Consider the following 27,743-nt stretch of genomic DNA (forward strand, 5'->3'; position numbering starts at 1 on the left):
TTGGCAGATATTTAAACAGACCCCCCCCCCAGACTGGAGTTAAAATTGTTACTGATCCAGCAAAAGTTAGTGTTCAGGATCTATGGGATGGCTCTCAGATTAGACTGGAAATAACATGTAGGTGTCACGGGTTGCATTTTTTAAGTACAGAAAGTATTGGTTTAAAGTGCAGAGTTCTATTCTGTTGATTCAATAAGGTTCTGAAACTCTCTCTGTGATAGAAGCTGGAGGTTTCTAGCTGACAAGTCAAGTTTCTCTTCTGCCTGGTAAGCAAAAGATTCCTAATGTTTGGGTTATTCCTTCAGAGAAGCTGAGTCAAGCTGATTCAAACTAGTCCTTTTATCTCTTTCTCCCAAGGTCATGCTTCCTATAATAATAGGCCTGAAGGAGGCTGGTTTGACTTTCTCTTTCCTTCTTGGTTCTCTCTACTTTGTTCCTGTGTGGTGATCTGTACATAGTATGCTGAAGTGCCTAAGTTTTTAGTCTTATTGTTAAGTTTAAGTTAAGGTTTTGCTGCAACTGGATTATTAATGACTATGCCAATCCTGAAGAGTTGGATTTGTGACTGTTATGCTATTTACCTTCAGTAAATAATTACTGGATGAATCTGGTTGGTTGTGTATATGGTTTATTTTTTGGAATCCTGCATTGTGCTTACTCTGCTAACTAACGTTGAAGTTTGCTCTGGATTGTTATGGAGCAAAACCACGAAAGTAGGCATCCAATGTACTGATGCTGAAAGGCAGATAGGTGTAGGTTTTTTGGTACGTGTGGTATGGAACTGCCTGATGACAGTCCTCTCATCAGATTTGCATTTAACCCAGTTTACAAATATCCACATACTGTAGAACTATATTCCTGCTGCCTTAGACATGCCAGATGGAAATAATGTTGGCCATTATGAAAGCTTTAGAGTCAGACTTGTCTTGCAGCTCTGGAAAGTACATCAGTGGACTAGTAACTTGACAGCTGCATTCACTTTTGAATGTACAGTATGACTTATAACAGACAGCAATACATGGATATTAATTTGGTCAATCTATCCAGATAAATGACAAAATAAAGGAAAATACTCTCTTCTTTCATTAGTCAGTGTTTTTCCTGCTTACGCAACAACAAAAGATAATAAAAATTACTAAATACAGGTATACTTTAAATACCACCAAGTTGTAAATTTTCCCAGATATGAATAGGATTGCACTGTAAACTACTTACAGCACAATTCTCTGCCTTTACTCAGCAAGACAATCCTATTGAATTCAATTGGCCTTATTACAGGTAAGAATATATGACTGCAGCTGTAGTGTTCCATTTTGCTGCTTAAAGTTTATTTTTATTCTTCTCAGACATCACAGCCTTCAATCCCTGACATCCTCCCACTGGCAAAATTGTCTCTTAAAATTTAGTATTTGCTCCTGTGGGTGCGTGTTCATGTGCAACAGCCCATAATCTTGCAAAGTCAATATTGATATTCTCCCAACAGGAGGGAATGCTGACCTTTAACGATAACAAAGGCTATGGTTATAATCTTTTGACTTCTTTCTCAGCACTATATTGATTATAGTGCCTTCCCACATAAACATTACACAGATCCTAGAGGACTTTGTAAGGAACTTAGAAAAATCACAGATAACGGAAGTAATCTTCATTGACTACTCGCATATTTCTTCTCAGCAGAACTGTAGCAAGAGAAGTCTAGATTACTCCATGCTCTAAAGAGTCCCATTTGTATCTCCTTGCCCTAAATTATTATTGTAGAGGCAGAGATTTCTTTGGAACATTCATACCCCCAAAGAACACTTGTCACATAGTCAGCCGTGCGATGTTTACACAACCAGAACCACAACAGTCACATTCCTTTGGGAGTAATCTGTTTTTTTGAGGGGGGGCTGTTGTCAGTTGTATACTACTATGCTCTTATCTTGGTCTCTGGCACCACCCAAATTAAGGATTTCTTTTGGGGAGGGACCATAGCACAGTGATACAGCACATGTCAAGGTTCAATCTCTTGGCTCTCCAGTTAAAAAGGATCAGGAGAGACCCTGAAGAGCAACTACTTGTCAGAGTTCACAGAACTGGGTTACATGGACTAATAGAGCTTTTATAAGGCAGCTTTATGTACTATTCTGCCTTCAGTGAATTTTATGTATGTCCAGCTTGTTGCCCTTAATAAGCCTCCCAGCAAATAGATATCTACAATCTGAGAAGTATAATTCGTTCCAAACTAAACATGTGACATTACTACATGGGAGGAAAGCACCAAAGTAACTTTTGCTTTGCAAATTATATCACTAATAGGCATATAGTGGCATAGCCTGTATCTGGTCCTCCCCTGCTTCTTGGGATATTCCTGCTGCTTTATTACACTAATATTCTGCTAGTGCATTTTTACACTTGGCTTTTTTAAACAAAATGGACCCAAAGTGTGCTGCCTAAGGGAACTAGCAATAGATCTTTCCTTCTTACTCTGCCATTGTCTAGTAAAACTACCCACTAATCTTGTGTATTGACTGAGCAACTCACACAATCAGGTGCTTGATCAGTGACATGTAAGTTAATTCTCAGATGGTTTGAAAAGTATACACATCTTATGAAAGTTTGGACTAGTTAATTCTGGCAGCAAATAAAGAAATAACTATTTCATGCTATTATTTTAATTAGGTTAGTACATAATCTTGCTATACTTCTATCGTAAGTGGAATTTGATTTACAGAACAAGTGGGACCTGCAAAAAAATGTTGCAGTGTAGAGTGCTCCTGTTCAGGTTACCAGTCAGCTGTTCCCATAATAATCCCTCCCATCCTTGTTTTATGTTCCACTCCCCAATAATCAGTCAGAATTCTGTGGCCACAGAGCATGCTATCTTCACTGAGCTGTTTTGATTCTTTACCACCCAAGGGTTTATTCCTTAAATACTTTCATAAACCTGCTAATACCTCTTCCTCCTGTGTGTGAATGGTACCATTTTGGCAATATATACATCCACACTTGGAGAACTGAGTTCAAAATTAGTAAATAGGATAATGATGATAGGGAAAAATGCAGAAACATTAGATTTACATCCCTTTAATATTGAACAACAAAGCTTCTCTTTGTACATAATCCAATCCAAATGTATTCTAATTAGCACTTCCAGCATGAACAGTCTTTATTTACAATCTGAGTTGGGATGGGAAAGCTAAAGAAGATGAATCTTCAGATTGTGTATGAAACACACTTCAAAATGTATTATTTACAAAGGTCTCAAAATTCAGAACTCTTCTGTATGTGAGAAACATTTAAAATTGTTCCGCTTCCAAATGATTTTTGAAATGATTACTGTTGTTACAGTTTAAACGCATGAAATCTTCAGCAATGCCTTCATTGTTTTTGAGTGACTTCAAAACTCATCCCAGTATTTCTATAGTAGCTGCTGCTTCCCTGTAATCTGGTTTGAAATCTGATGTAAGTATAAGCAAGAAAATTTAACATAAAATCCTAATTCTGTTGTCCTGGGCAGAGAAAGAGTCTAAGAGGTGGACATCATATATTCCCAAGGTTCATGTACAGAGACATTATACACATGAAATGTTCTTCACTCTTGCGTAAGGTGTGTGCAAAGTATTAATAAGCAAGAATATGTCAAACTTTTTATAGATTTCAGCTGGCATGGACCTTTGTTGATTGAAAATAAAATGTAAATAAGTCTATTGTTCCTTTAGCCATATTAGGAGTTAATCATCCATTCCTGGTGTTTCACCTTGTTGTATTCTGGAAGCTATTCTAATGGCTTCTTCCAAAGATTGCTGCTCTCCAAGCTGAAATAAACAAAATGTTGTACTGAAATCAATTTTCTGCTGCAAATTAAAAACATTTTTTTTAAAAAAATACTATACTGTGTGAGCTAGTTTTCTGTGGGGAAGTAGTGCATGCAGCTAAATTGAGCAGGTTTTAACCTCTGGTCATCAGCTCAGCAGCATTCAATGTAAATCTCTCCCTGAAAAACAGGGTGGGGGTTGCAATGAAACCCCAGGCTAAAACAGATCCCCCCCTCCACTTTAGTGTGGTGCTTTGAAGTCCTGATTCTGGGACTTCAAAGTGCTAATTCATCTGACGTCACAATGATTTCATTGTGACATCAGGTGACTGACAGGCAGGCAGCCCCACCTACAAGTTAAATTTGGATGGGAAGGCCAATCCTGATAAGGATCTGGATGATGCAAAAAAGGTTCCCCGCCTCTGCCGTAGATTGTAAAGCATAGGGACAAAATAAATAAATCTGTATTAAAAATAACTATCTGAAGTTTATTCCGTACTTACCTGCACTGCAATTTGTGTTCCATTGGATGTTGCCAGCAATGTAACAGGTCTTGAATCTGCAGTTACTAAATGATGCCCATGTTGCTGATGTCCAATTTCTGGTGAAGCACTATGGAATGCTGCTAAATCTTGAGCCACAATGGCAACCTTTGAAATAAAAATACAAAATTTGCTAAACATTGGAATATAAAAAATGATTAATCCTTTAAATGCTCTCTTGCAAAGTGCCTCTCATTCTTAATATTCTTTAAGAAGTAGATCGGGCTTATCTGAAGAATTGTTTAAAAACCCCTGTATCTGTGGCATGATTTAATCACACATGGACAAACTGAACAAGATCCAGTTAAGCCTTGGGCTTGCACCTCACCCCCCTACCTTAAGGGCTGGGAGGAGGACTTCTGCTGAGTTTTGTTTCACTAATACAATCCAGGCTTAGTGTTATGTTCAAACCAAGGATCCTGGTTTAAAATGAACTTTGGCTAGTTGAATGAAGTTGGCATATAATGAAGTTGGCATATTATTTGCTTGGGTTCATTCAATTTTGTCCATGTAATGCTAAGCAGCATTTCACTGAGTACTTAATACTTAGTAGAATTTTCATATATACAAATACATTCTTACATATATTTAGTAGCAAAATTACCTGCTGTCCTTCAGTGCCCTCTGCTGTGACCATTGCAACGGAATGTGTTCCCGCAGAAGAAATAACTGCATCGTGGGCAGGGACTGTGATTGTGGTGCCATCTTGTGTTACCATAGTGATAGTATTTCCAATGGCCTGCATGTCAGCCTGAGATATGTTAACCTTAAATAAAACACAATTGTTGAATTACATGGAAATAATTATATTTGAGTTACAGACCTTAATCATACAGTATTGTGCATTTTTAGCAAGCAACATGTTAACCTGTCCAGGTAGCATTGAAGATAAACACCACCAAGTTTAAACAAGCTAAGTAGAAGTTAAAGCATTAAGAAAAAAGGGGGGGGGAATTCAAGCTTCCATAGGAACTTTACTAAACACTCTTACATCATATTGTTCAATGACCATACTACATTTTTTCTGTTACAATGGTCCCACGTTTATTTGTTTACTCAATGTGTCAGATGTTAATTTCAAAATTAAATCTTAACATCTTCTGCCATTCATAAATTGTCCAAAGAGGAAAAATGGAAACTGGATTCTCGGGGCATTTTCTGCTGCATCAAAAACAATAGTTTTCTCCCCTTTTCTTCAGTCCTACGTGTTTGACTGGAGCCAGTCTTAATGGTAGAAGTCAATAAGTAGGAACAAAATTTATTTCTGCAACTTGTAACTACTAGAGATACTCACTCTAGCTTTCTGCCAAACAATGTCAGTAATTAGTGCTTACGATATTACTACATCGGAATAAATTGTATGCCTGACGCTTTAAAATAGAACCAACATAATACCAATTGAGTTTTATATAGGGATTTTAATATTTGTAAGCATAATCAAATGGGATGACTAAATGGAAACATCTCCTCCACTTTTGAAAGCCATTTTGTAGGGATAGCATTAATATGCTAAAATACTCACATGCTGAGTTCCATCTTGGGAAATAAGGGCCACTTGCTGACCCAGTCCTGTTTGAGTCACTGTAGCAACCTGTGCAGAAACGACATCCTCTCCTTCTACACCTGTTACATAAGTTATCTGAGATCCTTTGAGAACATCTTCACCTTGACCTGTTTAATTAAAAAAAAGATGGGCTTAGTTCATATGCAATCTACAGTAAAAATGAAATGAAGAATTATGCCAGCTATCCTTTGTGATTTGAATTCATATCATGTTTGCATAGGTTATAACCTAAAGAAAGAAACACTGTGATTTAGCTTTAGTTAAATATTAATCTTTGCCTGCCAGCACTGGGATACAACTATCATCAATGGTCCATTCAAAGAATTATTCATTAACTAACACACTTTCCTTCCAAGGAAAAAGAGAGACTCCATTGTGTAACAAGTGATGAAACAGTGTAGTATCTAAAGAAATGTTTAACCCCAGCTAAATATAAACTTTCATCCTAATCTCCTTTTTTGTATGTAGTAATTAGGAATCCCAGAGTTTACTTAAAAGGGCTTAAATTGTATTGTATCAGCAATAGGGCAAGGAGCCAGAGAAATGAAAGTCCCTTCCGCCAGTCCAATGAGCTTGAAGACAAACCTTACAGACAAAACCAGTTATGAAGCTAGACAGCAAGCAGGGGTGGCTCATAATGGAGAAAAAAGGGCAGCTTTAACTATGGTGGGAAGCAAGAGGTAGGCTCTACCCAAGATCTATATTGGGACCAACGTTATTTCATGTATTAATAAATTACCTGGAGTGAGGGTTGAGTAGTAAAATGGCTAAGCTTTTAGATTAATCAAGACCAAAATTATTCCAGGTGGTGAAAACCCAAGCAGATTTAAGAACTACAAAAACTCTCTCAAAACTGGATGAATTAACAACTAAGTGACAATTTATGTTGCTAGCAAAGTAACAAACATCAAGACAACAAAAATATTGATGGGGCTGAACTGGCAGTGACTTTTCCTAAAAGACATCTTGGGGTTTGTGGTGGACAGCTCCATGTAAGCGTCAGTTTAGTATATTGCAGTAATGGCTAGTGTACCGAGGCAGAGCAGAATAGCCACACACCCATTACTGGATTTGAAATATGGGGCATTCAAAATAGAAGACCACACAGGTCAAAGAATCTGCATCACAAGGACAAAAAGAAACATAATATGATCTAAAACCAGTTTGGTGGAAGCAGGCAATGCTTTGGAAGTACTAAATTGTCTACCACTTCACACCTCATCCACCCAACAAAGAAACAAACAACAGACCCTTGCTGCTAAGTACAAGTAAAGTTTTTTAAACTTCCTTAGTTTCAGTGCTTTAGTTCCTCCTCTGGTTAAGATGTAAGGAAGTATTTGAAAGGTGTAACAGTTTAGGCTGCTAATATGAGATATAGTCACATACCTGGAGGTGGCTCAAAAAATGCTTCTTGCTCCTCCTCTATTGGCTCTGTGTCATTGTGTGCTGTCCGCTTGTGCATCGCAAGCGTGGAAATCTGCTTGTACGTTTTCCCACAGTGATTACAGTTATATGGTTTGGAATGTGTATGTACGACATGATGTTTATATAAACTGGAATACTCTGTAAAACGTTTATCACAGCCAGGGACTGTACATACATACGGCTTCTCCCCTAGACAGAAAGATGACAAAAGTAGTGAGGAAAACAGAATATGCTGTTTTAGAAAATCTTGCAACTATCCTAACAATGGCATAAAAATGTTCTATTTCATTATGATTATAAAGAGAATCTCTAATTCAACAGGGAAATTAGGAACCACAGCACAGCTCAGTTTGATTATTTTTTATACCAAATAAACTTTGGTGACTGTCTTTGTCTTTAGAATTTGTCTTTAGATTCAATATGGAATGTGAAAAAGGCATTGACAAGTAAAAGTTACCCTGCACTGCAACACTTTTAATTTTTGTATCACTGATACTTGTATTAAAAATGGCAGTGGTCCAAATGCTTTCGTATATGGGAACAGGAAGTAGTTCCTATACTTGCAATCTGCATGTTGGTATTCTGGCAAATCTTTCTCCCTCTACTAGAAATATTACATTCATATTTATTAGAGGGTGCAGCCAAATATTTGGCAGGGTATTTCAAATCAATATTTGAACTTCTGCCTCTTACCATTTTCGTTTCAAGGATTGTCACTTCTCTCTATCACTTCTATTTTCAACCCCTTGCAGACTTCTCATTCTGCTATTTTCTCTAGAGCAGACAGCCTCGGTCCAGTATACCTGAAGGAGCGTCTTCACCCCTATCGTTCTGCCCGGACACTGAGGTCCAGCACCGAGGGCCTTCTGGCAGTTCCCTCGCTGCGAGAAGCCAAGTTACAGGGAACCAGGCAGAGGGCCTTCTCGGTAGTGGCACCCGCCCTGTGGAACGCCGTCCCACCAGATGTCAAAGAGAAAAACAACTACCAGACTTTTAGAAGACATCTGAAGGCAGCCCTGTTTAGGGAAGCTTTTAATGTTTGATGTATTACAGTATTTTAATATTTTTTTGGAAGCCGCCCAGAGTGGCTGGGAAAACCCAGCCAGATGGGCAGGGTATAAATAATAAAATTATCATCATCATCATTATCTTCTAACCTTGCTTTCCTACACTCCGGCTACTCTGTCTCTTCTTTCCTAACCTTCTGTTTGCCTTACCACACTACAGGATCAGAAAAGGACAGCCAATGGCAAACAGCACCCCTTAGATCACAGTAACTCAGCCAATGGCAGCTGGAAGCAGCTTTCTTACAGCCTCGCCCCTTCTATACAATCAGGCAGCTGGACTATTCATTATCAGAGATGCTTTCTCTGTTACAAAATATCCTTAGCACATGACAATGCATCTAATTGCCAAACATTGTTCTGTTTATTAGATCTGCAAGTCTGTTATATGGGATGTGTGCACAATTTAAAATGCTATTGTTCCTTTAACTGAAAAGAACACACACACAAAATAACCTCTGTCTCTACTGCCACCCCCACTCACAATGTTTGAGAAATATAAACATTATTGAATGCCAAATATGTAAAAGAATGTACTTGAGCTATGGAATTAGAAGAACAATTGTGGGCTCATCATAACAAGAAATGGGACCAAACTACATGTTATGTTAATCATACAATTTTAAAAGTATGTTTGGTCTCCCTCCCTCTCTATTGACATGTGGGAAGGAGGGTTATTTTTCAGTAAACAGTAGGGTTGTGTGCCCAGCTCTGGACAAATCCCAGATCCCAAACTAAACCAGGCCAATCAAGGGTTTGTCCCAAGTTGGTTTAGACAGCTATCAAAAGGGGTGGTGGTGGTTGGGTGACTGCATGTTTCACCAGGGTTTTAAACGTGGTTGGTGGTGAAAAGGAGACAAAGGCAGAGACTCTGGTCTGTCCTTCTCCCCCTATCTCCTTATGCCAAACACATGTTTATACAGGGTTTTTTGTATTTTTAAAACTAATTAAACTCAGGGCTATACAAGCCCCTCTCCTGAATTTGGTTTGGGACCTGGTTCAGGGCTGCCCTATGTCTAATCCAAGATGCCAAACTATGTCATGACCTGGACTGGGGCGAGGCATAAACAGTACCTTTGGAGGAAACAGCAACTTTGAAGATTTTTGTTGGGAAACCAGTAGGGGGAGCAAAGGATGAAAGCCCCATTCCCACCTGTGTGGCTGAGTTTTCTCAAGAAACGAAGTGGCCAGTGCTAAAGACACCTTTGAAACTGTGTGCTTAACATTACATGTGATTTCAACCTATGTGAATTCTATTGTTTGTAAAATTTCTCACCTGTCCTTCGCTATAATGTTCCAGGATGCATTACAATATAATCATACAATTAAAAACAATTTATACAATCAAAAATATTCCAAGCAAAAGCAGCACAGTATAGTTTGAACAAAACAGAATAGGTCCCACACAGAATAAATAGATACATTTTCAAAACTATAACTGGAAAGTCTTTGTCACATCTAAAATTATTATAAGTAAAATTCTATCTTTCAGATACCTGTATGTATTCTCACATGATTCTTGTAATTAGTCGCACTGGCAAATGCTCTTCCACATCCTGGCTCTGTACAATAATAGGGTCTTTCCCCTGTATGCGTCCTGATGTGAACCTTTCTTATGTTCGATGTTGTGAACGACCTACCGCATCCTTCAAAGGGGCACTTGAAAGGTCTTTCACCTAGGAAAACAAAAATAGAAATAGGCTAATCAGTACACTTACTTTAAAGCATCTTACGACTCCCTCACTTCAGTTATATGTAAAAAATTGGTACTAAGTTATATGTTAAAAAATTCATAGTAAGTTTGTTACTAAGCAGCACCTCCAATCTTATCTTCTTTTGTCTATTTTTATTATGAGCTATACGTTTTGGCGGAGATTTAGGTAAATATCTGTTTCTAATGCCTGATTTGTAACTATATTTATACCAAAACATACTTTTTAAACTTGGGGAAGCTTAAGTATGCAGGATCAGAACCACAAACAGTTGAAGCAACAGGGGAGGCACTTCAGGGTGTGCTACTGTTTGCTTCTGCATCATTACTCTCATTCGACACGCAAAGGGTAGGAACCCACTAGAAGCTGCTGAGTGTATGTATTTGCAACAACCCATCAACATCATTATTCAGATTGTGTATGCATAATATATAATTCATAAAAACAATCATAAGGTAATTTTGGTACTCAACAAAACATTTTAAAAAGGGCAGTTGGGATACCCTCAAGGCAAAACATTTTGTATATATTATGCAACGCAGGGAGCTCTTTAACAAATGCTGGCATTTCTGCCTTTCAGTTTGCTAGTTATTTGGAAACTACATTCTTCAGATACAAACCACAATCCAGAGTGCTAATTCAGGGAGTTTATGGGACTGTGCACCCCCCGACAAATAATCGATTCCCGCCCCCCCTTCTGTCACACTCCACCACAATGTCTGAATATCCCCAAGGCTTCAAAAGTGATTTGTCACAGAGTATGAAGAGCTGCTGCTTGAGAAAGAAAAAGTCAAAAAGACTCATTTTGCTAGCTTTAGGGTTCTCTGGATTGTGGCTGGAATTTATGAAGTAAAGTTTTAGTTATTCACCTGTAAGTACACCACTAGACATGTTCAAATGTCTAGTATCAAATTCACCTATGAAGTAATTCTAAAAATAAAAATGCATCTGTTCCCTACTGTTTAACTTACACACAACTATCTTAAATATGGCTATACTGATCAATATTAAAAACCCTTCAATGAATGTTATATTGCTGGCGTACCCTCATGCTGATGTGCTGTATTTTCTCATGTGCTTTTGCTAAGAACTGTCGAATCTCTGTATACTTTCATGCCACAGAGAGAAGCCTAAGAGGGATGGGTGAAAGCACAATTTTTATAATTCAATGTATTACTGAGATATTTATCTAATACCCCATCACTATTATACAACACTGGAAGCTAAAAAACCTTCAAGGGTAACTATTCAGAAAGGTAACTATTAGCTTTTTGGTGGGGGGGGGGGACACGCTCTGCACATCACTCCTTAGTATGTTTTGTCAGTTTTCTGCCAAACAGATGTATGAGATTTTAATTGTACATGCTATAGTGTTATGTTGCCATAGCTTCTGTAATCCTTACTTAATGCTGTGTATCAAATTACAGGCAGAAAACAAGTGAAACAGACTTAGATCCGCCCAGCAACACCCTTTCCAGTTTTAAACATAAGGAATGGAATGTCCAGAAGAATGTCACACAACCGGTTTATAAATCCTGCCGTTGATATTTATCACTTTTTTCAGAAAGCAAGTAGCTGGGTTATGGTTACTTTAGAGTAGAGGTGGGGAACCTAGAATTCTCCAAATGCTGTTGGGCTCAAACTCCCACCATCAGTCCCAGTCAGCACGGCCAACCGTCAGGAATGATGGGAGTTGCATTACAACATCTGTAGAGCAGATGGGAGGGGGAGGTTGCCTGGGGACATGACGTCACCACAGGAAAAAATGCCCCTTTTTACACAAGGCTTGGGGGAAGAAGGGAGGGGCCAGAACTACATGCAGGGCTGGTTGAGAGAGGCTACAGTGGTACCTCGGGTTAAGAACTTAATTCGTTCTGGAGGTTTGTTCTTAACTTGAAACTGTTCTTAACCTGAGGTACCACTTTAGCTAATGGGGCCTCCCGCTGCCGGCGCACAATTTCTGTTCTCATCCTGAAGCAAAGTTCTTAACCTGAGGTACTATTTCTGGGTTAGCGGAGTCTGTAACCTGAAGCGTCTGTAACCTGAGGTACCACTGTATATGCAAAGACTGGCTTCTGCTCTGGACTAAAGCTTGCAACAAGAGACACTCTTGGTATGTAATGTTCTGCACTCCCTCCATCAAAGCTCAGGTATAAATATGTGTAAATAAACTTAAAGATACTACAGTCTCTAGCATGCCTCATTCCAAAGGTACACAAACCCTGGTTAGGTGCAAGGACCTCTGCAATCTCATGCACTGCTCAGCAGAGACTGTATGAGTAACTTTGTTCTAGGGTCAGCAAAATAGAGTAAAGTTTTAGATTCAAGAATACATGCCATTTCACACATTACGTTTTTATAGTTACTTATGAGACAGAAAGTTCAGTTGCTGCAAAATGCAGCAGCTAGATTTTTAACCAAAACTATCTATACAGAGCACATTTTGCTAGTGTCAGAACAGCTACAGAAATATCAGTATTTTGCTCAATATTTGGTGTAAAGAGTAAAGGAGTTGCAATTTCAAAATATTGAAGGCTTCAAAATAGATTGTTAGACCAGTTAAGAGCTCAACAGAGAGCATGCTTACCATGATTGCAGAAGTCAAACTGTGATCAATCAGTTACATTCCATAAAAACCCTCCATTTTCTATACATGAACTGTTATTATCAGAATAATAGACAATGGCTACAATAAATATGCCATGTACCTGTGTGTGTTCTGATGTGCTTCTGTAGGTCTCCTGAAGTCTTGAAGGACTTAGTACAGTTTTCTTCTGAACACCGATATGGCTTCTCTCCGGTGTGGGTTCGGACATGGCTTTTTAATCCATAACCTTGAAAAATACAGTATAAATAATGTTTTAAAATCTAAGACTATCTGGATGATCATAACCATCTTGTCTCAAATTTTAAACATCTTTAGTTCTACACAGACTTTATTTTCCATTGATCTCCATGTTTTATATCTATTTATTTCACACTAGCAAAATGGAAGACTGTCATAAGTCCTGCTCTTGAGACCTGAAACACTGGCAGCTTTTAAAAACAATGAACCAAACTGAAACACCTGAAGGCAAACTGCTTCAGAATATAAATTTTACTGTAGTATTAATTAGTGGTTAATCATCCCCTTAAAGTCGAATGGCTTTATATCTAGAAAACCTCAAAATCTCTTTTTATGTTGTTTTCCTCTATGAAGACCTGTATCATTGAAATACCTCCTCCTCCTTTTGAATGATAAACTATTTAAAAAGTTAAATGCTTAACCTAGTCTTCATGACACATATATTTGCCCAATCACAAAACCTATTTTATATCTAAAAGTCCCCAAAATAAGCAGTTATGTCTTCTTAACTAGACATGTGCAATTTCTGCTAGTATTCTTTTCATTCATGCAAAAAGTCATCAGTCAATCTATAAGAAACCTAGTCACAACTTCTCATTTAAAAAAATTAAAGGTGGGGGGCATGAAGGAATCCCACGACCCTACCTGTTGCAAATGCTTTTCCACAACCTGGATGGTCACATTGATATGGTCTGTCTCCCGTGTGTGACCTTTCATGTACCTGTTGAAAAAGGCCAATCATTTCAGGCTGTGGTATGTATTTTTCAATATAAGTTTTCACTGCTCCATAACTGGGGCCCTATGAGGCAGTCATCTCAAAGAGTCCTTATAGACATATAATCAGCCCACAAAAGCTTTTGCTCCAGCAGAGAAATCCTGTTGGTGGTGATGGTGGGCAAGTGACCGTTTGCCGGTTCCCTCCTTCCCCTTGCAATCCCCAGCGCCACCTCCCATAATGCTCCACACAGAGCCCCAACCCTACGCAACAGTGTGGGAGGTGACACTAGAGGCTGCAGAGGGAAGGAGGAATCACCAAAAGTCAGAGGTCTGCTCAGGAGACATGAGCAAAGTGTATATTCAATCTTATTTGTACAGAGAGGTGGGAGGCCACAGCAGAAATCTAGTTGGTTATGCCTGACAACAGGAATTAGCTATGCCAGACCTATGTCCCCGGTGCAAGTTGGTTGCTATCTGAAAACCACAGAAGTACTGTGTATGTAAGAATGCTTGGAAGGCACTTGGTGGTTTTTAAAAATAGGGACAATCATAACAATGTTGTGGTCAAAATATTTAGAAGGAAAGATAGCTCCCTCTGCCCCCAAATCAAGAAAACATCTTCCTCTACAGAACTAGCAAAAAAGCTCTATGCCTTAAATATATATTGTGAGGCACCAGGTTTAAAATCTTCACATTATTTTGTTTGCAAATTACCAGCTGAAGGAGCTAACAAAATCAGAAGCTCTATCACGACACACAACTCCTTTAAAACTATCAGCAATTCAACATTATTCCATTTGGACCACAGCCCCATTACCCAGAGAAGCTAGAGACATAAAGCGTCTCAGTCAGAAACACAGATACAAATACACAATTATTGTGCTTTATAGAATCATCTGTCAAATAAGGTCACCAATGGAGAAAACAATGAAAACTGCGCCACTTAACATGGCAGTGGTATAAGTGGTATTAAGGACACAAATCCAGATTGCAACCTGGCCAATTGATATACAATTGCATGACTTTATGGCCAGCATTATATTGCCAAAAACAATTGGGAAGCTTTGATACTATTTCAGTGAATACCTTAAGATGATGAGCAGTGGTGTACAGTTTTCCACATCCATCATAGTCACACCGAAAAGCCTTGTCTCCACTTGACTGTGATTTACTTGTCACTCTTGTGCTATGGCTTTGCAAGACAATCTAAGATGAAAGAAATGACATCACGAACATTTCAGACATATATTGAAACATCAAACTTTCTATGAAATGTGGATATCTGGCTTTCTCATGTGATTTAATTGCTAAATTCTAAAATAATTAGCTTTGTATAGGGGTGCACTGCTATGAGCTCCCTGAAATGTTGAAAAAAATCCCAGGAATTATATTAAAAGATCTGTAACATGGCATATCACCAGCTCTTCAGGGAAATTTGCTTATAACCATACTATAAATCCTTTGTCAATTTAACTCATGTACCTACATTCTTCTCTCAAGAAATTTGCGATAGTGTGAGGGCTAAGATTAACATAAGAACATAACATCAGATGAGCCTACTGGATGAGGCCAATTGCCCATCTAGTCCAGCTTCCTGTTGTCACAATGGCCACACAAGATGCCTGTAGGAAACTCTGAAGCAGGCCCAGAGCACAAGAGCCCACTTCCCTCCTGTGGTCTCCAGCAACTGGCATTTAGAAGCATTACACAACTGTATTGACAACTGTCTCCAAGGCTTCTCTGTTGCACCACCCTGGAGTTGACACAGCAACGCCCCCACCCAAAAGACCCCATTTCAGCCCTGATCAGGGTCTGGCAGGGTCTGTTGTATACAGCAGATCATCCCCTGGCAGGGTAAGAATTGCTCTGAAGAGAGATTGTCTGATTTGTATTTCTTCTGTTGTGAAATGGTACCAGGTGCCTATGGGCAGAAGAGTGGGGTATAAATAAAAACCTTGCATATTCTTGCATTCTATATTTAGATTTGTTTTTAACTGTCAAGAGAATGTGTGTTTGCTTGACTACAAAAATATCAGTACCTTTCTTTCATAGAAACAGAATTATTTCCAAAGAGAGAAAGAGCACATCCAGGTGTGCATCTAATAATGGAAGTATAGGGTACTGCTGTTATAAGCAAGGTACAGTAATTACTGTAATTACTCATAACTTATAATACTTCAAACACTTTCACCTACTTTAATTAATTAACACTCATTTAGTTTCCTCACTACTTAGTTTTGACATAACTTTGGCAATGAAACTTCTCTCTCCAAATAAATACCTCTTCAGAACATTCCTATGCTGGTTTATTTGGAAGTAAATTCCACAAACAGGGTAATGGTAACCCCCGAGCCACAGTGCTAGAGAGGGTTAGGATGAGGCAGAATTGTCTCTCTGAAAGGCTCCATTGGTGGTGGTGCTCAGCCATTGTGGAGATCCCCATTGTGCCTGCTGAAAGCCCAGCAGAATAGCCACCCTGCCCCACCTGTGCTGGCCAGCTCAAGCGGTACTAAACCCAGGATTGCAGATTAAGTTGATAATATATCAAAAGGCACAAGTGACAAATTAGAACCGTGGGGCCAAATCTACCCCTATAATTTTTGTGTTAGACAAAGCTTTTGGAATGTGATACCAAAGCAAGTTATTTCTAATGTTAAACTGGAGTCATTTTGAAATTTAATCATATTTTTATTTCGTTAGCACTTCAGTGGACCCCAATAGCAGATTCATAGTGTCAAAAAAAACGATGTTGAAGGTTAGAGGTGAAGGAAGCCCATCTTATTTTGCATATGCCCAACTTATTCATAAACCAACTGGATGGAGACACCTTTTTATGAGCAGCCCTCCTGCACACAGAAGGGGCCTCAATCCAGTTAGCAGCTTCCCCACACATTGCAGATTAACCCATTCACTGTGGTCCCCCTATGCTGGAGAGGCTTTTCAAGAAGAAGAGGGAACAGGAAAACGTAACCTGATGCCAATTCCCTTCCACCAATGCTTCTCAATATCCAAATGACTAAAACCCCTCTAGTTAGGTGGATTTTATTCTCTGCAAGATAGTTCAGGAGGCAGATGACTCTGGGAGGAATATACTTGACAACACAGCCAATCTAAAATGCATTTCTTAGATACAGAAACAGAAACCTTCAAAATGAAAGAAGGCAGCTTATGAAGAATAATAATAATATTTATACCCCACCCATCAATTCAGTTCAATTATGTCATGATACATACCTGCATTTTTTTATCTTGTTCATTGTCTCCTATCATCCCAGTACTACTAACATTGTCACTTCCTTCAATAGAAACCTAAAATAAAGAAAAAGCAGAAATATATTTTGAAATAAAGCTATGGGATGCGGGGCACCATTTTGAATCAAAATGGTGAACCGAAACATCACTTGGGCCTCCTCTCCAGATATTGTTGCCAAACTTGGCACAAGGGTTCCCAGGGTGGGACTCATGGCCTTCATCTGTCTGGATGCCAGGGGCCATTTTAAATCAAGACAGTGGATTGAACTGTGACTCCATCCATTTTTTGGCACAAATTTCACCACCACTCAAGATATCGTTGCCAAACTTGGCATGATGATTCCTGAGGTAGGGATAGTAGCCTTGTTGAAGCTTTGACAAGATGGCGGACCAAAATGTGACTCTGGCATGACTTCACCTGATTTTTGGTGTGATGGGTCCAAACTCCCAAATTACACTATCAATTTTAAAAAGACAAAAAATATTGTGTTTTTTTTAAAATCCTGGGTATTGCCAGGAAATCCCCACCAGTGGTCAAGGATTAGAATTACTTCCTCCTAAATGCAGTACCTCCTACTTTTCACTTTGCCTCACATGCTGCACTAAATCTCAACATTCACTAAATTAGATTTTATTACTTTCAGTCAAATACCTTCTTCACTTTTAACAGATTGTGTTACTTTTCTTCAGCATCTAGATAAAGGTCTGTCATCAACTTCCATCTCTCACTAGCTTCAAAGGAATCTACTGTATTTTTCGCCCTATAGGATGCACTTTTCCCCCTCCAAAAATGAAGGAGAAATGTGTGTGCGTCCTATGGGGCGAATGCAGGCTTTCGCTGAAGCCTGGAGAGCGAGAGGGGTCGGTGTGCACCGACCCCTCTCGCTCTCCAGGCTTCAGGAAGCTATCCGCAAGCCGTGGGAGAGCTGCGCAACTTCGCACAGCTCTCCCACAGCTAGCGGGGAGCTTGCCTGCACCCAGAAGCTTGGGGCGCACTGAGCTCAGCACGCCCCAGGCTTCCGGCTTCGCGCAGCTCTCCCAAGGCTTGCGGATAGCAGCCTGTTCTGGGGGCTGGGGAAGCTCGGGCTTCCCCCGCCCCAGCCCCGCACCTGGGGGGGGATTTTTTTTCTTTATTTCCCCCCAAAAAAACTGGGTGCGTCCTATGGGCCGGTGCGTCCTATGGGGCGAAAAATATGGTAATACTTTCTTCTGCCTTTAATCATCTCTCCTACTGTCTACTCTTTGATTACAGCCAACCTGCCTTTTGCTTTGCTTTGAATTAATCTGATTCTCTTCCCATCCAGTGTAGTAAACATTTAGTTTGATTATATGTACTATTAAATTTCACAAAGCAAATACCATACAAAATTAGGTGTCCTTCAAATTTACCTTGGCTGCATACTGTTCCAAAGCAGAGATGGTATCTGGATCAATAGTAGCATCTCCCGTATGAAGGCCTGCCACTGTGCCATCAGCCTGAATGGCTAAGATGGTATCCGATTGTGGAACCTGCACGGTATGGTGAATATAAGCAGTGGTACCATCTTCTAGCTGTACAGCTTGCAGGGCACTCTGGTCATAACTGTCTGAGAAATTATTTAAAGACAAGAGACAATTGTAATTAAATTGTGTATAAACTGTTGAAATGTCATCAGCCCAGTCCTGTGGAACACCCTGCCACCAGTGATTCAATGGGCACCTTGTACGCCAACTTTTAAATACCTGCTGAAACCTTTTCTGTTCCACCAGGCCTATGCAGGCAATTAAGAGTATATTCCTCATAATTATCTACTGATGCTTGTTTTTAATTCTTTTGCTTTTAACTTGCTTTTAATTTTTTATGATTTTACTGCATGGTTTTATATTGTAAACTGCTGTGATACATTTCTATGATACAGCAGTATATATTTAGACCAACCAACCAATCAACCAACAAAGAACACATAGACCACATTTTTGTGTGTATTTCTTTCAAAGGATGGACATGGTTAATCAAGTAATACTGTTTTGAAACCTCCCTTCACTTGTATGGAACAAAAGGTTTGAATATTGAAGCAGCTGACAATTTACTATATAATGTTTAAGACAATGACAAAAAATGATTCAGTTATTTGTTTATTGTTAGTTAGCAACAATGTGGAGTTGGAAATTAAACATAATAGAAATGACTATTCCAAATGCATTTTACCTTTTGAAGTGTGATGAATGAAAGCTGTAGTTCCATCCTCAAGCTGAACTGCCTGTCCATCTTCTAACCGAAGACTATCTCCTGTATCAGGAAAATAAAATTTCACTTCAATTACTTAATGCATTTATGATTTGCAAGACCAATTTTAACATTTTATCACCATTAGAAAATAAATTTGCTTAAAAGAGTAAACTTCAAAAAATAACAATATTTTAATTTTAAAGTTACAATTAAATCATTTATTATAATCATTTATTATATCATTTATTTATTATATCATTTATTATATTGCACTCTGTCATTAAGTCAACAGCTTTAAACTTGTATTCACTGTAATATACTTACTACTTTTAGACATGGGAACATGTTGAACGTAGGCAGCTGAGCCATCTTCTAGCTGAATCACCTGACCATCCATTAATTTGCCATCTGGAATATATGCACATTAAAAACTCAAGTGACTATAACCTCAATCAAGAAAGAGTGAACCACATGCAGAAGCAATTTTCTTTTTCTTTTATTTACATTTTATAACGAACAAATTTATATAAAACAATCAACACATTCCAAAGGTCACAGCTAAAGTAGCATCTTATACAATTCAAGCAGGACAAACCTGCCCCTTAAAATACCATGGTACATTTTTACACATCTGCATCATTTCAAGGTCTTGCTTGCAGCAAACCCCTCTCATTATCCTTAGCATCCCACAGTATGTGCTAGTATTCCAGTATTTCTTGCACTATAAAAGATCCTTGTATGGCTCACCTGCACCATAAAAAGCTTTTCCTGAACACACCAGATAATAATGACTGCTGCCTTGTTTCAGGGAATGAAACATGTTCCAAGTTTTGGGGCAGCGTGATAAGGCCCATTTACTATCTTGAGTACAGGATCAGTATCCTACAAGGCAACACTGTATGGATCCACTCAGAAGTATATTCCATGAAGTTCAAAGAAACTGACTTCCATGTAGGTGTGTACAGAAGTGTAGCCCAAGTCATTCTAAAGGTATGTACGTTAAGCACTTGTTTTCTACTTATTTAAAATGATTAAACAGTGAGTCCAGAGATATTTGCTTATGGAGACTTTTCTCTCTCATGCCTGTTTAGACACGGAGCAGGCATTAAGAGTCATCTGCGACCATGAGCACAGACACAAGGGTGTTGTGTCTTCGGTGTTAACAACTAATGTATTAAATGTATTATGTATTAAAAAATGAGTAGAATCCAGCTGTGCCCCTCTGATCACCGGAAGGACTTTTGACTAGTGGACACCTTGTGTTTTTATATTGTAAACTGCCCTGTGATCTTCAGATGAAGGGCAGTACATGTATAGAAATTTAATAAACAATAACAAAACTGAAAAAAGGGAGGCAATTCCCCTTTCTCCTGTAGTTCCCCTGAATATCCATTCAAGTGGGATGGGGTACCTCCAGAACAGCTTGAAATATGGCACGGGGGACTGCAGGAGGAAGGGTGAATTGACAAAAACTCTGCTGGATTAAAAAGCCCTTCCCATGAGAACAAGTGAGCCAGCTGGATTTCACCTTTAGACAAAAAAATGTGTGATCTTCTGTTCAAGCCTGTATTGATAATTACATAGAAACACAATTCAACTTTGTAAGGTGATCTTGGTATGAAATGGCAAACATCTATGATATTATTTGGTTTTTGATTAAACAGCCAGTTGGTTGTAGCAATTTTAAACTCAAATATATACCTTTAGAGTTATGTTGAATGTAGGCTGTGGAACCATCTGAGAGCGTAACTGCTTGTAAGCTTACTCCTTCCATGTTGTCCAAGTTGTCTCCATCTAACAACAACAAAATTCTCAGCATTACTTGAGGTTCATAACACATATTTTCCACAACGTAATGATTGTTTAATGTATAAACTATAGAAAATAAATTTTAGGGTCAAGGAAAAATGGTTCAGGCATTTGCTATAGGTTCCAATTATCTTATGTGATGCATTTCAAAACCCAAAATGTCATAGTATGCTTCATAAATTCATCAAGATAGCCATTTTCTTGTCCTGAATGCCACACTGATTGGCACTGGGATATTAATCCAATTACTCACCTTGCACAGCTACAGCCTCTGTTAAACAGAGTGTTACATGCTGAGCCTCCATCCCTCCTCCTGAAAATTCTGTCATTCCCTGAGAGTCTCGATTTATCTGGGCTAATAACATTGTCTACCTAAAGGGAAAAGAAAGAGAAATTTTAAAATATTAACAATGGATTCAAGACACTCAGAATTTTTTTTAATAGTATTCCTCACACCAAGTAATATTTCTGATGAATTTTTCATTGGAAAACATACCATTTTGCCAGTTTTTATAATTACGGTGCATACTGTTAGAGAGAGCATGCAGAAACTTCAAACCACAATCCTTGCTATATTGTAAGGATGTTGTGACCATTCTCACAAAAGTATAGTCCTGGTTGTTGTTTTTAAGCTCTAGTACTCAAATAATGTTTTGAAGGTTCAGAGTGTAATGAGTAAATTAACAGAAGTGTTATAATTGTGTGCAGAAGTGCCAGTATAACTCAGTCTAAGACTCAGTGCTGCCTTCTATTATGGTAACAATCAATGGCAATGGACACTTTGGGAGCTTCAAGGAGCACCTCAGCTGCTCCAAAGCTGCCGCCATTTCAGGGTGTCCAGCACTACCACCTTGGCACCTACCGCCATTGCTGCTGCACCTCTTTCTCTCTCAAACACACACACAAACACCTCCCCTTACCATCCCCGCTTTTCTGAGCCACTCAAGTGCTCCCTCTACTTGGAAAACTGCTGCAGGTGCAACTAGAGGTATGGAACCTTTTTACACCAGTGGGCACATTTCAAATCTTGAATGTCTCATATAAGCCAGTCACAAAACAGCTGCGAGTATGACATGTGTAGTGTAAAACATTAGAGAGAGTACGCTCGTTGCTGCTCCCCTCCCCCTTCTTACCAGGGACGTCAACTATGTTCTACCCGTTCTGATTATTTTTTACCCCCACAGAATGAGGCCGTTGTTTAAAAACAGCATTCTCCAGTATCAGGAAAGATATGAAAGGTGAACACACCACACTTTCTCTAACACATGCACACACAGCATTCATGTGCACTCACCATAAACATGCAACCAGGCACAAATGCCTCTGCCTCTCTCACACACTTGCACCCCACACCTACATCTACCCCTCTCTCACACACAGAAACCACACATACTTCTATCAAACCCCATGCCTGCCACATTTAACAAATATGGCTATTCTCATTGTTCCTTCTTCTGCCATCTTTTTTTAACCCTTCAAGACGCAAAGAAAACGCATACACACCAGGTCCACATGGCTAGCAAGCAACATAGCTGAGCAAAGCCCTGTTGATCTTTCCTCCCCCCCCCGAAGAAAAGTCACACCATGCAGCGAAGGAGCCACATGCACCATCACCACATGGCCGGTAGGTCACAAAGCTAAGCAATGAGAGACACCCCCTTTGGCCTGTGCTTGTGCAAAGGAAGTCTCATGCAACCACAGACGACTACAAATATATATAGAGAGAGAAAGGGGGGGGCCTTTTATTTATTTATGCTACCCATCTTCAATTACTTTTGTTTGAATAAGTGCGCAAAGGAAGTGCATTTTTCCTTTCCCAATCTCTGCAGAGATAGAACATGCTGCTCCTGGCTCTCTGATGTGTATGTGGTGCAGTATATTGCCAGCTTTAACCTTAGAAACCTGAAATAATATAATGTAGTATTACTAGTGTACCAGGAAGTCTTTAATGCCGCCATATAGTGTCCTTGCTAGAGTGATCAGATCACAAAATAATTAACCTTATTTGAAATCTAATATAATAATGGTGCACATAACAGAGTGCCGATGTGAATATTTGTATATGACATTGAAGTATGGTTCAGATTTCTTAAAGAATATAAGAAAGCCAGCTATCTCTAATATGTCCTTGGTGACTTAACAGAACAAATATTAGTAAACATTGCTATTCCCCTTTGGAACAGACAATTATTTCACTTTTGAAACTGATATCCAGGCACTGTACCTTAATAAAGAAAATCCTGCTATCATTTTGAAGGCTTGGGACAGAATCCACAGAAGCAGGAGTGGAGTTCTGCTAGAACAGCATGCCCTTATCTTTTTTCTCCTCGCGTATGCATGCCTCCAAAATCTTCTCCAGAGCCCTTGAACCTTCTTGGCAGATTTGAAGGCACAGAGGGCTGAAGGAGAGAGGAGCGTGAAGACCAGCTTGCATGAGCAGAACAGATCTGTGTTCTCCTTGCACAGAAACATATTTTATTCTTAACATGGTTAAGAATTACATGTTTGCTTTTTAACACAAGAGCATTTTCCTAAGTTAATAACCTAAGCGTAGTGACTTGCTTTAGATCACCTTGTAACTTCATGGCAGATTTCTGTAATCATTTCCCTCATTCCACAAATGCCAAACTAGAGAATAGTGGTAGTTGAATCCAATGATGCAGAAATTGGTGTCTATTTGTGTAAGATTTTGAGAGCCAGAAAGGGTGTGGGTGATAGGCACTGAACCCAGGATGCTGCTTACCTGTCTGCATGCTGAATGTACATTACTGGGGCTCTGCTGAAGAGAAGCTGTGGGCAAGGAAAGGGTTCTGCGCTCATTATTATTATGCCTTTTGCCTATAAAATCAGAAACCTCCCAACTTCCCCATTCTACACGATTGGGGTGCTTCCATTTTTCAACACATGTAACTGCTACCATCACATCCAGTTTGACTTTTGAGCTCAGGAACATATCACTTTTATCAGGACAATGGAAAAGTTCGTGTATATTAGAGAACTGCTTCAATTCAGATGCTGACTTACTGATAGTTGACAGAGCATCCCTCTATTCAACAAGACTAATACAAGCAATCTGTCATATCAGTCTCATTTTAATAAATATTATTAGGAAAATGAAGAATAAATGAAAGTTTGGTTTTAGAAACAATTTCAGAGTCTAAAGGCAAGACTATTTAATGAATATATGTGCGAACCACCCTGAGATCTACAGATGAAGGGTGGTATACAAATATAATAAAGTAGTAAATAAGCAAGGGTCATATAAACAGATTGCCTTGTATGTTTTGTATATATCCGTGACTGTTGGAAGTGATATATCTTCAAAACAGAGTTTGTTTGTTTTTCCTGGAGATGCTAATTGTGAATAGCTAGGGAGAAAACAAACTCTAGTATCAAAGAAAAACTGTGTGGTATGAACAAACTTCTTGACGTATTCCCATAACAAAGTAGTAAAAACAATTTAATTTTTACTTTGTGGTGCCTTATCATCAGTTTTCACATTCAGGGTTTGTACCCTTCTGAAGAACTGGTATCATGAAAGTTGTGCTTTACAGAGTTATAGAGAAGTTGCTCAACAGTTAAGAGTGCCACTTAAGCTTCACCATGATTCAAGAATGCACTTAACCTACTTATTTTAATTATAGCAAACAATTTAATTTTCCATTCTAGTGTATAAATATAAGTGAAATATTTCTCTGATATTCTTATTATGGAATTAATCTATGTGAAATATTTAGACTTCTCAAAGCATAATTTAGGCTTAGAAAACTCATGTGGCACATAAGAGTATATGGTTGTATGTTGCCCACCCTTGGCTTACACCCAGCTGTGATGATACGTTTTGAGGATATCAGCATGCCTCTCCTCTGCCAACTATTTAAAAAATGCACTAGCATTTTTTAAATGGACTGGAAATATTGGTGTAAAATATGCCATATCATTTTTTCTGAAAAATCTGAATTTGTATTATGATCATATTTGAACAATTTAAATCTGAAGCCATAGGGAGGAAAACTCACCCATGAAAGCAAGTCTTCGTAAGGCTGTGCCCAAAACATTCTATAGAGATAACGTGAAGACTGGAGTCTCAGCTCATCCACTCTCTCCTCCTGTCTGCTATCTAGGGCAAGGCAGCACCTTGCTATTTTCTCTTTGCAAACAGAGCTTGAATTTGATGTTCTTTTAATTTGGTGCCTTTTTATGTAACCATGCAGGCCAACAGAAAAAGGTGCCTAATGGAAACAGCACCACATTTTGGCTGCAAGTGAAGAATTGAGCATACTAGATTGCTCTCGATTCTTCCTTTGCAGCCATGGCTTGAAATTCCCCCACCTGACACCATATGATATCAGGCACAAGAAAGGTAGATGTAGTTCACCCGAAGTGTTATCACAAGCAAAATCTGGCAGCATGGCAGGTCTAATCAGGCCTATGGGCTGGAGGTTCTCCACCACTGGTTTAGTACAATGTGGATGATGCCACATTAAGCCTTGAGCTCATGTGTTCCCATGTAGACAGGACAAGTCAAATTAAGTTTTGCTTTTAAAAATTCTCAGCTGAGTATTCAGTATGAAACAGTGGTCCTAATTTCTAAATAAGCCGACTACAAACCATTGGTTATGGAATTGGGTTAACTAGCCATTGATAATAATCAATGTTAAACCAGGACCCCTGGTTTGTATGTAGCACTAAACCAAGATTCTTTGAAAGTAAAACTAAATTCGGTGAGAGTAGAGGGTTTGTGTATTTGGGCTCATGAAGGCTTGCCAATGTACTGCTAAACAATGGTTTTGCCTCAAGTGCAAACTGGGTCACTCTAACAGATATGGGAGCTTTCTTCTAAGTTCTTATGCTGGTTCTTGATCCTTTGTAATTAGCATCCTTTAGTTCTTATGCTGCCTCTTGAACTTCTCTTGTCCTTCTTATGTTTTATTATCTTGCCAGCATTGTGAACTTCAAATTGTATCCTGCTTTGGGAATCAATCTGATTGAAAATAAATCAAAGTATGCATGCTTAAAAATGCAGCATTCTGTTCAGGAGCATTTTAAGCTAAAAGGTCTTGTAAAATACATCATAAAAGTTTCTGTGAAGTTTTCCCCAAACACAGCATATATGCAGAAGATTAGTAATGTTTATTTTATATAGCTATGCTATTGCTAAACAGCATGTATGTTATTAAGTTTCAAATACTATTACATTGTCCTTTAAGTCTCTCAAGTGACATTTGTTAAAGTTACACCTATGCCACAACATACCTCCATGAACTTAAAATTTCTATTGAAATCATGAAAGTGAGTCTCTAAACCCCATTCACTTGAGACCTGCTTCCTAGCAAACATGTGCATGACTAGTTTGCACATTTTTCTTGGATGCTGGCCAAACAATGTGCATTGTGGAAGAAAATCCCGCCTACCCTCAACATTTAGTCTTGTTGTAACTGAATTTTAACCACAGAACCAAATGAGGATTTCAAAAACCAGGGCCTATGGTAGACAGGCACCACTTTAGAGGCATTTCTTTCCATAGCAGGGAATGCTTCTTCCCAGAGTGTCCCTATTGTAATCCACGCATGCATAGCATAAAACAAATAAGCTACTCTGCTTTCTTTGGAACCTGCCACCCTTAAATCTGCATTTATTTGCTTGTTAGCCAACCCAAACTTGCGTGTGTTATTTAACCGGTCGCTAACCGATTGAAAAGCGATCGATTAAGGCTGCCATCCTAAACATGCTTCCTCGGGAATGAGTCTAGCGGGTTCCAACCACCCCCGTGTTTGCACTGCGCGTGTGAATCGCCCCTCGCAGCACGAAGGGCTTTATAGGAACCGCAGCCCCATCTGCTCGATGATGTAGAAGGCACGGAGGGGGCCGCGGGAGGCGCCTCCCGCGTAGCTACGCAGATGCTGTGGGAAGACGAGCCCCGTCCAGTGACGCAGCCGCCAAAAGGAGGCGCCCCCCCCCGCAGCCCACGCCCCGCGAAAGTGGCCTGAGCCCCCCCGTGGCCCGAGTTTATTGTTTCATGTGAGAACTCTCTCTCTCCTCGGGGACAAAAGCATCGCGGGAGAAAAGAGCGGGAAGCACCGAGGCCTAGAAGGCGGGAATATGGAGGAAGAGGGAGGCGGGGGAGAAAGCGCGGGCGGCGGCGGCGACGCCTCGGCGTTTATTATTATTGTGAGCCGCGATACGAACGCGGGCTGCCCCCTTTCCCCTCACTTTCCCCTGCATACAACGCCGCCGCAGGGGGACTAAGGCAGGCCGAACCCAAGAGTGAAGCGTCCCAGCCGGAGATGGCGGCGGTTAGAATAAGGCACACTGGGTAAAAACACATTTATATACGAACCTCGCCGAGAAATTTTCCAACAATTCCTCCGTCCGACCACCATGCACCAGGACAGGAAACGGCCGTCTCAGCGCCCGCCCGCCTACTCCAGCACCGCCCAGAGCCGTGCGGGCGGGCCCCGCCACCAGCACTTGTATAAGGCTCCATTGGACAGGCTGCGGCAGAAAATACCGCCCACGGCCACGATTGGGCCACCGACCTACAGGTTTCATTGTCTATTGGCTGTTGCCGGATAAGCCCGCCTCCGCGCCACATTGACTCTCCTCTATGCTGGGTTTGGGGCCTCTGGAGGCGCCATTTTGTATCACGTCGCACGAGGCGCTAGTGTGTCTGCGAGGGAAAGAAGGACGGGCGCCATTTTCCCCTTTTGTTAGCAAAGCGGGAGGATGCGCTCGCAGAGAGGATATCGGCTGGCCTTCGAAAATGTCCCGTCCCCCCCTCCCCCGGCGGTAGTGGTTTTCAAGGGAA

At 39.8% G+C, this 27,743-nt stretch overlaps 1 protein-coding gene across 4 annotated transcripts; it reads right to left on the minus strand.

Annotated features, from left to right (window-relative positions):
* Positions 1-3,050: 3,050 nt before the first annotated feature.
* Positions 3,051-27,417, minus strand: ZNF143 (zinc finger protein 143). Of its 4 annotated transcripts, none has more exons than XM_053391439.1 (16): positions 27,276-27,417; positions 21,189-21,307; positions 20,828-20,920; positions 19,451-19,534; positions 19,106-19,192; positions 18,307-18,503; positions 16,900-16,974; positions 14,752-14,871; positions 13,594-13,669; positions 12,812-12,937; positions 9,888-10,067; positions 7,289-7,516; positions 5,861-6,009; positions 4,943-5,104; positions 4,300-4,446; positions 3,051-3,797 (listed from the first exon to the last, which is right to left on the minus strand). In XM_053391439.1, the coding sequence occupies exons 2-16, from the start codon at positions 21,298-21,300 to the stop codon at positions 3,714-3,716; spliced, it is 1,920 nt and encodes a 639-aa protein (XP_053247414.1). In that variant the 5' UTR covers positions 21,301-21,307; positions 27,276-27,417; the 3' UTR covers positions 3,051-3,713. The 4 variants fall into 4 exon arrangements, with proteins under 4 accessions (XP_053247414.1, XP_053247439.1, XP_053247422.1 ...); XM_053391464.1 differs by having other exon boundaries at positions 19,106-19,186; positions 27,276-27,415; XM_053391447.1 differs by lacking the exon at positions 27,276-27,417 and adding an exon at positions 23,160-23,341.
* Between the last annotated feature and the right edge of the window lie 326 nt (positions 27,418-27,743).

This window comes from Podarcis raffonei, chromosome 1 (assembly GCF_027172205.1).
Source record: "Podarcis raffonei isolate rPodRaf1 chromosome 1, rPodRaf1.pri, whole genome shotgun sequence".
Taxonomy (NCBI): Eukaryota; Metazoa; Chordata; class Lepidosauria; order Squamata; family Lacertidae; genus Podarcis; species Podarcis raffonei.